Source organism: Papaver somniferum, chromosome 5 (genome assembly GCF_003573695.1).
Source record: "Papaver somniferum cultivar HN1 chromosome 5, ASM357369v1, whole genome shotgun sequence".
Lineage (NCBI taxonomy): Eukaryota > Viridiplantae > Streptophyta > Magnoliopsida > Ranunculales > Papaveraceae > Papaver > Papaver somniferum.
This window is the reverse complement of record NC_039362.1, coordinates 204405066-204420210: the sequence shown is the minus strand read 5'-3', so window position 1 is coordinate 204420210 and position 15145 is coordinate 204405066. Positions and strand designations below refer to the sequence as shown.

Below are 15145 nucleotides of genomic sequence, written 5' to 3'. Positions count from 1 at the left end.
AGAGGAAGTTCCTTAGGTCTTGGAATACAACTTTGCAACAAGATACACAAGAGTGTAGGGATTACGTTTTCTGTGTTTATAATTTCTCCAATCTACAGTGATGAATCAAGATTGGGTTTTTATGATGTAAGCAAGGAATTTCTTGCAGCCCAAGTTAATTCTCAATTACTAGATCAAAGTCGTTTCCTAAGATACAAAGAATTATTTCTCTCGAAAAAAAAAGTAGACTTGCAAAGAGGTTCTTTCTATGGTTTGAAGTTGTACACAATTGTTAGCTCAAGTGATTTCTATGAAAATAATTACTCCTAAAATAAACTCCAAACTTACATGAAAAGAAATAGAATTTCTAACCAAATGAATTAGCTAGAAAATAACAATTATTAAGTGTGTAGAAAGTTTGCCTTGCAATCCAAATAAAAAGAATGAATGAGCTCAAAGACATACTCCCACCGTCCCCAATATAAAGGCGGAGAAGTGGGTTTCTCTTAGAATAAGAAATCTTTTTGATTTCATACATATCCACCCTCTTTCTTGTTTTACCCTTTGTACGATTTCCAATATTAGAAACATTAAGTTAATTGTGGTGATGACTACATATGATAAACAAGGGTATAATATATGAAAAAATCTATGTTGGAATTGAAACTCCGCCTATCTAACGGGACTACAAAATTTCAAAACTCCGCCTTTATAATAGGAACGAAGGGAATACAATTTATGAACCGTCTCGTTAAGATTTAGCTTCATGACTGGCAAGAGTCAAGTCCGTGAACCAAAAGAGAAAAAAATATAAATCTTTCTTCTGTAGGTTCACAAACTCAAAGATGTAGGTTTTAGAACTCAAATGCAAAAAGGATACAAGAGAACAATATTATTCTTGTTAAGTTCGCGAATTCACCTCTTTAGGTTTATGAATTCACATATTCAAAAGTCTCAAAAACTCAAGCTCGGTTGAACCTGCCAACCGTCGGTATGTCAAGGTTGGTTGTCATATTTTAGTTCCAAAACTCAAGCTCGCTTGATTAGATTACTAGAGTCAACTTCGTTAGGTTAAATTAGGAATTTTAGAAATGTCGAGATAAACTCGTGATACACTGAAGAACCTAAAGACGTATCAACATCAACGAACACATCATCCTTTTGTTCAAGTTTAGTAATACAAGATTTGACTTGTTTCCATTTATATCTACATTGATTTCAAATCATTTATATTGAAAACATAACATGCAAAGTTATATATATGAATCTCTAGTATTAGAGACTTGATCATTTCATTATGATCATAGTGTCAAAGAACAATATATAAGGTGTATCACATCTTTGGTATATTAAACTACGGAGTATAACGTCTATCTTTTTAACTTCTTAATTTCGACATAGACACTATCTTTATAACATGTTACTATATTGTGTAGTGATCTTTAGATTCATTTCATGCTTAGAAAACTATGTTTAACTACATGAGTTTAATGAAGTAGACTTGCGAAACTGTTTTCGCGATTGAAAGGAATCAGCGAGATTGGTGGTCCAATTCCTATTGGGGATCTATAACAGGACTGATCCCTATTAGGGGATTTATAGCAGGACCAATCCCTGCCAGAATATTGATATCTTGTTTTTTGATCAGGCCAAGAATTCGTATAGTATCACCACTCACATTGCACGTGAGGGAATGTAGTGAGATTCCCATATTAGACTCCACCACTAGTTCCTAAGTGACTCCTGGGTTATTATCTTCTTTGTTGAAGATATCTCCTCCTCATCATCAACCATAAATAGTTGTTGATATTTACATCTACGCCAACAACTTATTTATCATCAAAATTGTAGCAAATTCCCTTTTTACGTCTTTGGTTTTGTTGATCTTGAGTAAGTCTTCTGATTGGTGGAACATACACAAATTTATTAGGTGGAGTAGGAGTTGTAAGAGTTGGTGCTGAGAAAGGTAGTACGAGGGGAGTAGAAGTAGTAGTAGATGGTGATGTTGAAGGGGTTTTGAAGAAGATGTTGAGTATTTACTGAAATAAGAAGATGTTGTTGGTGTTTTAGAGGTGGTGAGTTTTGATATTGGTTGTGGAGATGCGAGAGCATTCTTTTGTGGTTTGTCTAGAAAAATGCATGAGAAACAGTAGTAGGTTGGTTCATCTGAACTTAACTTTTAAGTTTATCTTTCAGGCCAATGATAAAGCTTAATACAAAATACTCTTTAGAGAGTGATGAGTTTTGGTTAATTACAAGGGATTTTAAAATATCAAACTGTTCAAATTACTCCTCGACAGTAGTGATTTATGAGATCTTGTTAAAACAACCCACATAGTTATCACTAACTAAGTTTTCAAAACCGCAACAAGTACCTTCAACAAATGCAAACCAGAAAATAGATTGTTTACCAGCAAAAAATTCGAAAAACTATGAATCAACTTTTTCTTTTATATATGTAGAAGCAAACTATGATTTCTATGGTTCGTCAATGCAATGGATCTGGGAATATCTTTTACACGTTCTTATCCAGCTACGAGGATTTTCACTAGTGAACTTTGACAGATGTTTTTTTTGGGGTTTTATATGAGGAGCCACCTGACATGAAAGATGAGTGAGACTAAATGTATTACCTGAATAAGGAGGAGGAGGGGAGTAATAAGTGGATGTTTGGTTGGTGTTGGATCTGGATAATATATCAACGAGTGCATCTAACTTGACGTTGATGGCTACGGCAGCAGAAGTAAGTTTAGTGATATTAGTACTAATATCATTAAGTTTTTCTCCATGTGATGTTACTTCAGCAGTACGAGCAGCAACGTCACGGGTATTATTTTTATCTAGAGCTTTAGGAAAAGTGCTCATACCTCTAGTTATTACATCTACATTTTTGATTGAAGGACCTCCAGTCATAGTGAATGGCTATTGGATGATACCAATTGCTATGGTTTAACGTACTAAAATAGTTGATGATAATAATAAATGATTGAGCAACATAAATATCTTATGTTACTCCTCAGAGTACAGTCTCTTTCTTCTTTAATTCATTGATGAAACTTAAGTCTCTTACATCTTCTCTTTAAATTGTATCTACTACAAACCCTAATGAATTCAAGTTACATCTGCAAACCCTACGTGGGTACATCCTAGCCATCAAAAGATAACAACTACTTAAGGTAATTTAATAAATGTTTCTATCAGGGCTCAAAAATAAAATGCTCTTAGTCAGTGTGACATATGCCAAAGAAATAAAGCTGAACTTGCACATCCAGCTGGCCTATTAATTACAACGAGTTCTAATTCCCACTCAAGCATGGAAACTTCATTGAAGAAATTCCAAAATCAAATACAAAAGATGTGATCTTTATGGTGGTTGATAGGTTCACTAAGTATGCTCAGTTTATCAGTTTGAGTCACCCGGACCCTCACTGCTTCTTCTGTACCTCGAGAATTCATCAACAATTAATGTGTTCAAACTCCATGGTCTACCTGTATCCGTCATTTAGGACAGAGATAAGGTATTCACTAACCAATTATGACAAGAACTGTTTAAGCCAATAGGTACTAGTCTTCACCTCAGCATAGCTTACCATCCACAAACAGTTGGCTAAACTAAGAGAGTGAATTCATGCTCAGAGGGGTACTTGAGATGCATGGTTGGACATAAACCAAGGATCTGGTTCTCTTGGCTTCCACCGGATGAATGGTGGTGCCATACCAATTACCATACCGGTCTCCACATATTTCCAATCAAGACACTATATGGTTACGCTCCACCTCACCTAGCCTTGTCAAATGACGCCACTACTTCTGTTGCAGTTGTTGAAGACTATTTGAAAAGATGGGATGTTGTGTTTGATATCCAGAAAGAGTCTCTCAATAGGGCACAAAAAAGAATGAAATGGTTTACTAACAAGAGGAGAACTGAGAGGTTTTTTAATGTGAAAGACTGAGTTTATTTGAATCTACAACCAGATAGGCAATCCTGTATACAAGTTAGAAGAAATTTCAAGTTATCTACTAGATATTATGAACCTTATCTTATCCTGGAACGTATTTGTGAAGTAACTAATAAGTTGGACCTGCCTGCACACTCTCGAATTCAACTTGTTTTCATGTCTCTCAACTGAAGAGAAAGATAGGTGCATCACACACAACAATACCAACTTTACCACCAGTAGATGATGCAGGTGAGATTATTCTCATTCCAGTGGCTGTATCCGATACACGCAAGATCAACAGACATGACCATGAAGTTCCACAACTATTTATTCAATGGTCACACACGACACGTGATTATGCTACTTGAAAAGATCAAGCTCATGTGCGTGCCCATCCGTGTCCTCAAGGATGTCCAGATATTTTCATCCTTGAGGACACAGATGATCTGAAGATGGGGGTATTATCATGTACCTGAAAAACCCTCATCTGTTTTTATGGTAGTTATATCAATAGTAATTAAGTTAGTTAATCCTGTTTATATTTTATTAAATTATCTTAAGTAGTTGTTATCTTTTGACGCCTAGGATACACCCACGTGGAGATTATAGATATAAACTTGAATTCATTAGGGTTTATTTTAGAGTCTATTCAAAGAAAAGATGTAAGAGACCTGGGTTTCATCAATAGATTAAAGAAGAAAGATGATGTACTTTGAGGAGTAGCATAAGATATTTGTGTTGTTCAATCATTTATCATTATCGTTAACTGTTCTAGTACGTTAAATCATAACAGAAAAATCCCACGAAAAAAAATCTTCTTGAATACATGATTTTATTGGATATAAATCTATTAGTAGAACCCACATTTTCAAGTCATTAATAAAAATCTAAATTACTGAAAGAAAGAAACAAAATCCGATTACGAATTCCTTATCTGTTCCGTTTCTTTGTGAGTGAGAGGGGAAAGCTAAATTCCCACCGGTGGGAACGCTGATGCGAATTTCACAGCCCCCTCCTCATTGAGCCATCGAGGCATGTTGACATGATAAACTAGGATTTGGTCCGGAGACTCTAGACCTGCTGAAGGGCCGATCTGGTAGGGGTGGCCACTTACCCATAAAGGTATCAAATACTAGGAAAAAAGCAAAAGACCCACTATATGTCACAATCTAAGTAGTTAGCATTAAAAAAAAAGTCAAATAGGGTTTTGATTGGTGAATAACATAACCTTGAGATCGGAAATTCCAAAACCAATAAATTCTTCACACGTCAGATCCAGATCACTCATCATTATTGTTTAAAAAGATAAACACAACTAACTCTCCTGTTGCTGTTGTAATAATAAAAAAAAATTCAAAATTACTTCAAAACAAAGTTATGTTTTATTTTTACTGTCTCCTTCTCTGTTTTTGGTGATTAATTTAGCCCCAAATTTATAAAACCCTAGAAAAAAAAATTCTATCGAATCGATTTGTTTCTTTTTTCTTGGATATGGAAGGAGGAGCATCATCATCATCAGGGTTTCCGTTTCCAAGAACTATTGAAGAGGTTTTTAAAGACTTTAAAGGAAGGCGTCAAGCCTTACTCAAAGCTCTTACATCTGGTTAGTAATTCTTTTTGCTTTTTGTTTTTTTTTTTTTGTTTGTGGATTTTTTTGGTGATTGAATTGGGGTTTTTGTTGTTACAGATGTTGATGAATTTTATGCCCAGTGTGATCCTGAGAAGGAGAATTTGTGTTTATTTGGGCATAGGAATGAGACATGGCAAGTGAATATGCCGGTTGAAGAAGTACCTCCTGAGATACCAGAGCCGGCATTGGGGATTAATTTTGCTAGAGATGGGATGCAATCTAAGGATTGGATATCATTGGTTGCTGTTCATAGTGATGCTTGGTTAATGGCTGTTGCATTCTATTTTGGTGCGCGATTCGGGTTTGACAAAAATGATCGGTAAGATTTTCGCATTCTTTTTTTCTTTTATTTGTTTGCATTTCTTGAATTTATAATAGTTAAGAACAAGAACTGGACTAGATAATTTTTGAATTACGTCTTGAATCACATGAATTTGATTAAGTAGTTGAAATGTATGTAGGGCAAGAGAATGTCGAGGTTTGGAAACTAAGAATGTTTGCTTGCTACATCATAAAACTGCATTTGTAAAAGTTTGAACTAGTTTTGTAGTTGTGTTACTCTGAGTACTGTGGCTAAATCACAATTGAACTTACGGAGTTGATAAATGGCTGGCTGGTACGAGGTAGTAGTTTGATACCATGTATTGGTTTACCATAAAAGGAACGTGATGCTTTTCTGAAACTTGGGGTGAATAAGCGGATGGATTTATGAGTATGGCATTTCATGGCCATTCAGCTGTGTTAAGCTAATGTAATAGATCTCTTGAGTTGTGTAATTTAATTGAGAGATTTCATGTGGGTAATAGAAAAGGGGCAAATTATGGTAGACCTGTATTCAACAATTTCGATGTAAAATTTGAACGGTGCTGAAGAAGTATCACTTATCTAGAGTATTTTCCATAGACCAACTTAGACAGTTCAACTCGCATGTAGCCTTGGCCACCCGCATCCTGAGAGTTCTATAACAATGGCGTACCCAATCCTTACATTAATACAACTAGTGTCATATGATTCCACTCGAATACACATGGGGCGATGGAAGCTGGGCTTGTTAGTGGCTCATCTGATAAGCAACAAATAGATTACCCAAGAAGTGCCTAAATAAACTCAAATGGCTTCTCTTGATGTTTTATCGTGCAATCACGAAGACTGCAATTTAAACATGTAGAACTTATATTGTTTAATGGTGTTTAGGCTGCAGTATAAGGTTAGGTACACTGTCAATTTTTGATTTTAGATTTGTGGCACTGGGTTCTCTATTGGAGATTTTGAGGTGTTGGCGTAATGCCTCTTTCTTCACTGGTAACTTGAATATAGTATCTTTGTAGGAAGCCGACTTAGTAAAAGATATACCAAGTACTTTCATGTATGTGCTTTGTAGAGGTATGCACCATACATTTTGTTAGGGACGATTTGTTTTGATAACTGTAATCTTTTACCCTGGTTTTTAGGACTCAATAGGAATGTTTGCGTATTGATTTACCTGGATATCCTGCCCATAACACTGTTGTTTGGAAGGGCTTTTGCATGAGGGTTGCTTATAACAAGGCTATAGCATCACAGTGTCCTATTACTCTTCTGTGTCTTTTACTTGTGGCTTTTGCTGAAAGTTACGCCTCTGGTGTTATTTGAACCATCCAAACCTGCAGCTTCAAACGTAATAAGAACATTTCCTGAAAGTACTCTCTCATCCCATTCGGAAAAGAAAATATTAACCAGGAACAAAATCTGACCATTTGAAATAAAAAAAGATTTTTTGGAATGCTCTGAGGGTGCTTTGTCACTACACGATCAGCTTGTGTACACCTGCAATGCTTATTTTTTCATGGTATTTCATCCATGCATGGTTATTGATAATCAAAATCCTGAATATCTATCGAGATTGAATCTGATTTTTGTTAGCAACTCTTCGTTCCAGGAAGAAGCTCTTCAAGATAATAAATGATCTTCCCTCCTTATTTGAAGTTGTGACTGAAATTGCTAAAAGGCAAGCAAGTGAAAAAACAACAGCCACTCCCCATAGTAGCAACAGAAACAAACCAAGTGGGATTATGGTAAAATCTTAATATTTTGATAGTATTAGTTTGCCATGTATCTGCATATCCTATGGGTCTAAGTTCATTGTTTATGTGGTTATTTTCTACAGAAACAGCGTCAACCGGAACCCCAGGCGAAGGGGTTGCTGAAAATGCCACCACCACAAGAGGAGCAAGAAGAGGAGGAAGATAGTGGTGGTGAAGAAGGCGAGGATGATGAGCAAGGGGCCACTTGTGGAGCCTGTGGGAATAGCTATGCAAGTGATGAATTCTGGATCTGCTGTGATGTTTGCGAGAAATGGTTTCATGGTGCGTGTGTGAAGATCACACCTGCAAAAGCTGAGAGCATCAAACACTACAAGTGTCCAGCCTGCAGCAGCAACAAGAGGTTAAAACATGGATAGGTATTTAAGTGGTGCAAGTGTAAGAGGAATACCATAAATGTTACTACTAGCAATAGTTGTGTATCAAAGAACGATAGAAGATCTGAAAAGTTCGAGGTGGAAGTCCAGCTGCCTCATAGTCATATAAAATTATGACTAAATGAATAGGTTGGTTTTATATGGGTTGTGTTCTTGTGAACACGTTGTTTGGACTTACTTCCGGGACATAAGTTTTTTCCGGTGGAGGTCCAGTATTTTTGATAACTGAACTGTTGTTTTTAGTGTTGCAGCAGCTAAATTGAAAACCGGGCTTCATCTTTTTCTTTTTAGATCTTGTTAATCCTATTGGGAGAAATCCAATTCTGGCCGTGCTAGCTTTTCGAACTTGCAGGATTATATCAGTTCTCATCAAGGTCATTCAATTTTTTTTCCTTTCCTTTCCAATTTTCCACTTTGAGTTTCTTTGTTTTGTTGTATGTATTTGGTGCCAGTCACTGTTGCTGATGTTAAGATCAGATGCAATGCGTCATTCAATTAGAGCAAGTCTTATGGTGGAAGAGCGTCTTCCATCTTCCACGCCACCTCAGTATTTGGAATTGTGGATGGAAGTGCAAGTGTAGTGGAACAACAAAAACGCTAATCAAAATAGAATTAGAAAAACGTTATTCAGAATAGCGCTTCACGCTATTAAGATTAACGCTATTCTGATCAGCGCTTTCCGTCTTCTATTCAGAATGACGTTTTATGCTGATCTGATTAGCGTTCATATGGATTCCACGGAACCTCCCACGAAATCATGGAACATTGATTGAATTTTTCATGAAAAACATTAATTTGGAAGTCACTAGACTTGACATTCCACACTTGGAATATGATGGATTCCACCATAAGAATTGTGGTGAATAATCTGTCACAGATTTTACACAGTTTTTTACAGTTAGAAGTTAAAAACAGATCCTCATTAATCCATTCCTACAATGAATCAGGTGGAATAAGGTAAATACATGTCTTTAATAACTGCCCTTTCACCAGTCGTTTAAGTGCGGAAAATAATTTCAATTAGTTTTGGTTATTAGGCCCAGTCAGTGGTCATCCAATTTGAGCACTCAACTTATATTCCTTTCCTTGATTCACGTTGTGGTTCAAGATGTAGTTTGAATGAAAGCTTGAGTCAAAGCTAATGCGCTAAATGGCTTAGCACACGAGTGGCCCACCGTTGGAGATCAGTGGTTGATATTCTTTGAGCTAAATGATTTAGTGCATCTGTGCTAAACCATATAACGCTTTATTCTTGAATTTCTCCTAACCACTAAACTTAGCTTCAAGATGACATGAGTCTTGAAGTTGAAGGTTAAATTGAACAACCAGTAGTCTCGGCCTTATTAAGTGTAGGGGTGTAAATTTTGCCAGGCACCCCAAGGGCCAGTACCGTCCGCCCTGTCCCATGACAGTCCATGGTTGTTCGTGGCCCATTACGGTCTGGCCGTCCTAGCTCATTTAATTAAGAGGGTGGGCACAGGCCACAAACCAAATTTTCTTGCCCGGACAAATACTCGTCCTATTAGCCCGTCAATGTTACCCGTCCTATTAGCCCGTCAATGTTATCCGTTTACCTTGTCTAAATGATTGTTTTTATTTTTTTTATCCTAGAATATATTTGGTACAGATAATTAATACAATCAACCCTCATAGTTCTCATATGTATTTCTTAACTTTTACTCCATAGGAATCTATATTTGTTATCCTTATAGAGAGAAATATTGAGCAAAATCTAAGGCGTGTCCTTATCAGATGATTCAATTCAAAAAAATCATAGAAAGTTTGGTTTATCTTTTTTTTTTTGATCAATAAGTTTTGGTTTATCTTGTTCCTATCTCAATCTCGTATTTGATTATTAATCTTAAGCAAAACTTGTGTATTAATTACTTTCTTTACATTTTGAATAAATATTATAAAAAGAAGTGGTGTGTGTGTAGCTTTACAAATCCGACCATCGATTTCGTCATCCCACGATGGAGATTGATCGGTTATATGTCCTATATATACGTCCGTCCGATCCCTTGGCTTCCTAATAAAAATATGATTCTAAAGATTATTTAACGGCGTCGGATCCTTGGATTTCTTAATTTGAATGCAGCGTCGGATTTCCTAATTGACTAAGTTTCCGTTAATATAGGCTAACACTAAGTAGATGTATTTATAGAACAGAAGAGCATCATTCTTTAACGGTTTCACCAACAGATGGTCTTCTATCTATAGTTCTTCCCCTCCATTAACGACTTCTAATTCTTAACTTCGTCTCTCTATATCATAATAATACGAGTTATTAATACTACGTTATTATTATGGATGATTTAAAGGATGAATACGGTGAAATAAAAGAAAACAGAGCTGATGATTTAAAAAAAAATTGGTCTAAAGGGGAAAGGAGAAGAAAGAAAACCTAATAGAGGAAGAGGAGTGAATTGGGTAAGAGGTTTTATGTTTAATGCAACCAAATATCTCCTTACTAATACATCTTCACGGAAAACATATGGCTAAGGGTCTGTTTGGCTTATGTTTGGTGGATGACCCTCCATGAAGATTATTCATATACACCAGATATACTCTGGTCCATCGAACGTTCAATCATCCAATAAGCATAATGATTTGTACCATAACTTTCTCAAGAAAATTTAAGTTAGCCTCAACTAACCTAAAAGCTATTTTTAAAAAACAAATAAAATAAAAAACATGGTAAAGATTTATGTGCGAGATTTAAGTGTCACAACCCCGACCAACAAAACATTATGGAATGTTTAAGGGCCACGGTCGGGGCTGTAAGCCCCGGCTAATTTGACCTGACCAACAAAATACTATAGTATTCTCAAGGGACCACGGCCCCGACTAATTTGACCCGATCAACAAAATACTATGGTATCCTCAAGGGACCACGGCCGGGGCTGTAAGCCCCGACTAATTTGACACAACCACAAATACTAGGGACGCAAGTCCGAACTAACTTATAAGCTCGATGTTTGACCGTTATAATCTAATTAGTTTTGCGAATGACTAAAAAAGATTTTGGTAGAATACAGACCAGCCAATCAAACAACAAAACGAAAACGAAAAAGGTTGACGGACGGGGTGATACCTAGTATATATATATATATATATATATATTTGTAATATTCAAGGCCCTCCCGGCCCTACCCGCCCGAGCCCAAATTACACAGCAGGCTTGGGCAGGTGATGTAGTTTTTAAGTGGTAGTAAATTTCGTTCAACTCGGATTCTGTAGACTCGATTTTAGACTCAAATTAAAATAGAAACTTAAAAATAAATTGCATTCAAGATTATAAAAAGTACCGAGACTCAGGATTCCACCAATCTCCAATTTTTATGTGATTTAATCTAGTCAATATTTATGCAACTCTTTACGTTTAAAGTGATTCTAATATTTTTGCCTAGACAAGTAGATTCTCAAAAAAATAGTTGTAAATCGAAAGCATGGACCATCAAAAGACTTAACCTAAGCATGACCCATCAATTGAGAACACAACCACTTAATCAGAATCATATATTCGATTCCAGTTCAGTGCAAATAATCATAAAAGAATTACAAAAATTAAATTAAATAGAATTTACCACATAATAATTGGAAAAATGGCTTCTTCGGTCGCCTCAGAAATGGGGTTTAGCTCCTCATATTAATCACTTGCTCAAAATATTTGTTTATGGTTCAAAAGTTGATTAAAAGATGAAAAACTATAACACTGAATATTTGCAACGGTGTAATGGCGTTGCAAAACAAAGGAATGACTGTTACAAAGAAGTCACTGTAGAAGCGTTACAAATTTGAGACGATGTTCTTATTTGCACGTTTGTTCTTCAGCAGCAGCAGCAGAAACACGGGTTTTCCTGCAACTTGATCAATTCAGCTCTGTAGTGCTACAAACTCCTCTGCGAATGCTCCAATAACTTCGTCCCCTTCCCTGGAACTCGAACACACCTTTTATACTACTCAGAAACCTAAAAATAGAGATTAATTCTCTCTTTTTCTTTTCGTGCAAGCCACAACAATAATCTTCTCTGCCAACTTCCTTACGCGTTTCTAAGACTTCCAAATCATCCGAAACTCTTCCTTAGATAGAATCTCACCTTAGGAAACAATATCACGCCTTTAGTCTCCCTGAAATTCCTAAAATAATTCCACACAGTTTCCGTATACAACTCAACGTCTGTTTCCTTTTTCCGGATTATCCAGCCCAATTTGATCGATTCCAGCGCACATACCAAGCCTGTTATGCTCAATCACGTTCAACCCAAAAAATTCCAGCGATTGAATCTCTCTAAAACACCCTAGAAATCCAACCCAAAGTCTGGTATGCAACCTGGTTTTTTTTTCCGCCTTTTTGATTTTTTGAAATGTTGAAGATGACCCCCCTATCCTGTGCTGGTCACCCTTTAGCAGCTGGCTGGAAATGGATGCCCCTTAGTAATTGGTTACCCCGTATCCATTTGAGGGGTCCGAATAGCAAGTGTCCTCCTGGGGTGCCCCGCGCAACTGTTCGAGCAGATTTTTCCAAAAATGTTTATTGGCCAAAAATACCTACACACACATAAAACACCATAATAAGTACAAAAATGAGCACTATCAATATATAGAATCGAGATAAATTAGACACAAAAATGTGTCTATCAAATACCCCAAAACCTATTATTTGCTAGTCCTCAAGCAAAATAAAATAAAATCCTAACTCACTGTCGCAGGCATCGTCGGTTGCAACAAGCCTTTAAACCCCTAGGTGGCCCTAGTGGCAGAGTTATAGTCTCGGGAGGGCTTACAAGAGATATACCCACAAAACCTTTACTCCAAACCCTAACTATCTACGCAGAGCCTTGGAAGGCACTAAAGAATCTCCTTGGTTGGCATACTTATTGACTATAAGAGGAAATACCCTGATGCGAAATTCCAATTGCTGTACACGAGTTTGCACTCAAGCATACTAAAATTCATATATAAGTGACATAGCTCTACTCAGATAGTCGCACTATGGACATCAATATCCGGAGTCAAAAATAATCACATGGATAGATCAAGAAGATGGATATAGAGAAAAACATAGATGGTTTTGATGTTTACTAAGTGAACGGCGTTTCCCATATCTGTCTGAAGGCCTCCGCCAAAATGAATCTATCCTAATGGATTGAGGTACTAGTCTGACTAATATCAACACACTTGGCATATACAAGGGAACCAGTGGTCGATAACCTAACTCTAGGTCAACACAACTGGCATATACAAGGGTACCAGTGGTCGACTTTATTGAATTTATTCCTATTGGTCAAATGGTCTGGTCTCAATTTTTTTTTCACCTTTTTTTTTTCATGGTATCTCAATCACTCTAATTCACCCTAGCATTGGTAACAACTTGAATCGTGAGCCCCACCAAATCACTTAGAGAAACATAGTTTAAAAACAAAAGAACATCAAAAAGAAGTGAAAAGGACTCAACGAGATATGTGAAACTATCATGGTATTCCTAATAACTGAGCTTTGTGCTTTTATGAATAGACTCTTTAGATGTTTCCATCTAATCAGATTGGTTCCTCAACTCCTACAACCAAAATTCTTCCATCCACTTAGATTAGTTAGTGCGATCCTTAATATGCATAAATTTCTAGGCTCTGGAGTTTATTAATGCAACTAAAAAGTTTCTCCCATACCCCCAAACTTAAATCTAACATTGTCCTCAATGTTCTAAAGATGAAATTAAAAGCATGAACAAGGAGAAACTGTTACCATTGAAGCAAAAGAGTTAAGGAAATATATTACCGTGTTGCATGAGATTGGGTTACCTCACAAGAAGTGCTAAGTTTAACGTCTTCAGCCAGACATAAGAAAGGATTAATCACCTCGTATCATAAAGTAATAGCCGAAATATCCGTGGGTCATCAAAACCAAATAGAGCTGTCACAAGTAAAAGGAATCTGCAACATGCCAAGAAAATTAACAAATAAAGTGCACCCTTGTCTAGTTTCCTGTTTAAGACAACTACATCTAGCTTTGGTTCAGGTTCAGGCTCTATGAAAGGGTCTAAATAAAATATTTTCATGCGCTGGAATTCCTCAAAGCTAAGGTCCAGTTCAGGTATTAGAGTCTGGAAAAATTCAAGTAAAAACTTAGAAGCACATAATAATAACATGAATAATTGTGGATCCTTGAAGTCAATCAGTTTTGACTCACACAGCTGACCACAATAAGAGTGGTGGTCTTCCTTAAACAAATGTGTCGGCCCTAATCTCCTAAAGTAATTAGGTTTAGTCTCAAAACTTAATAATTGAAACATATGAAACTTATACGTTCCTACAATTGGTCAAAAAATATTTGGTGGGAAAACAAAGTCAATCTGGATATCATAGCCTGGGTAAACCACATCAACCAGAGGATGGGTTTCTAACAACTGAACTTCCTTATGGACATCACTAGGTTCAGGAAAACGTGTATGAAGATAATCTTGTAAAATGGTTGAGGCACATATGTCAAGTCCCAAGTGAGGGACCTTTCTAATAGTTAAAGCACATGGAGAATGATAATCACCCCCAAACTTAGAGTTTTCAGTGTTTCTAGAAATACTACTCACAACTTCCCTAATTTCAAGGTCATTAGATTCCTGAAAATGGTCAATTGATTCTTCTAAGTATGGTTCATCCTCACTCATCTCTACGAGTTCACTTTCTTTGTCTAAGACTAATGTTTCTAAATCGCTAGACTCTAAAACAATATTCTCAGAAAAAACTCGTTCCTCTAAACCATTATTAGCTTCGTAATCAAAAGGAAATACTACATCGTCTAAAACGGGGGTATCTCTAGTCAAATCCTCGTCCTTTTGAATAGGTGAATAATTATTAAAATTATTTGGATTTGAACTAGAAACATTATCATTATTAAGCTCAATTGGAGTAACAAATTCCTGATCATTATGCCTACTTATTTCAAATTCTTCATCAATACTATCCTCATCATAATCATGAAAATGAAAATGGTTGAACCTCATCTAAACAAGTAGTGTTACCAATTTTATCCTCGTCATCTTGATTATGTGAATAATTATCTCCATTTTCAAAGTTACTATTGGAAACACTATATTGGAAATTAAGAGCAGTTATGTTCTGGGCCTCTAACAAAATATTT

The 15145-nt window shown here is 36.3% G+C and overlaps 1 protein-coding gene across 1 annotated transcript; it reads left to right on the top strand.

The window, feature by feature from the left end:
• Positions 1-5277: 5277 nt before the first annotated feature.
• LOC113284382 (PHD finger protein ALFIN-LIKE 7-like) lies at positions 5278-8400 on the top strand. The gene is made up of 4 exons (XM_026533827.1): positions 5278-5523; positions 5608-5869; positions 7469-7604; positions 7697-8400. The coding sequence occupies exons 1-4, from the start codon at positions 5412-5414 to the stop codon at positions 7988-7990; spliced, it is 804 nt and encodes a 267-aa protein (XP_026389612.1). The 5' UTR covers positions 5278-5411; the 3' UTR covers positions 7991-8400.
• The last annotated feature ends 6745 nt before the right edge of the window (positions 8401-15145 follow it).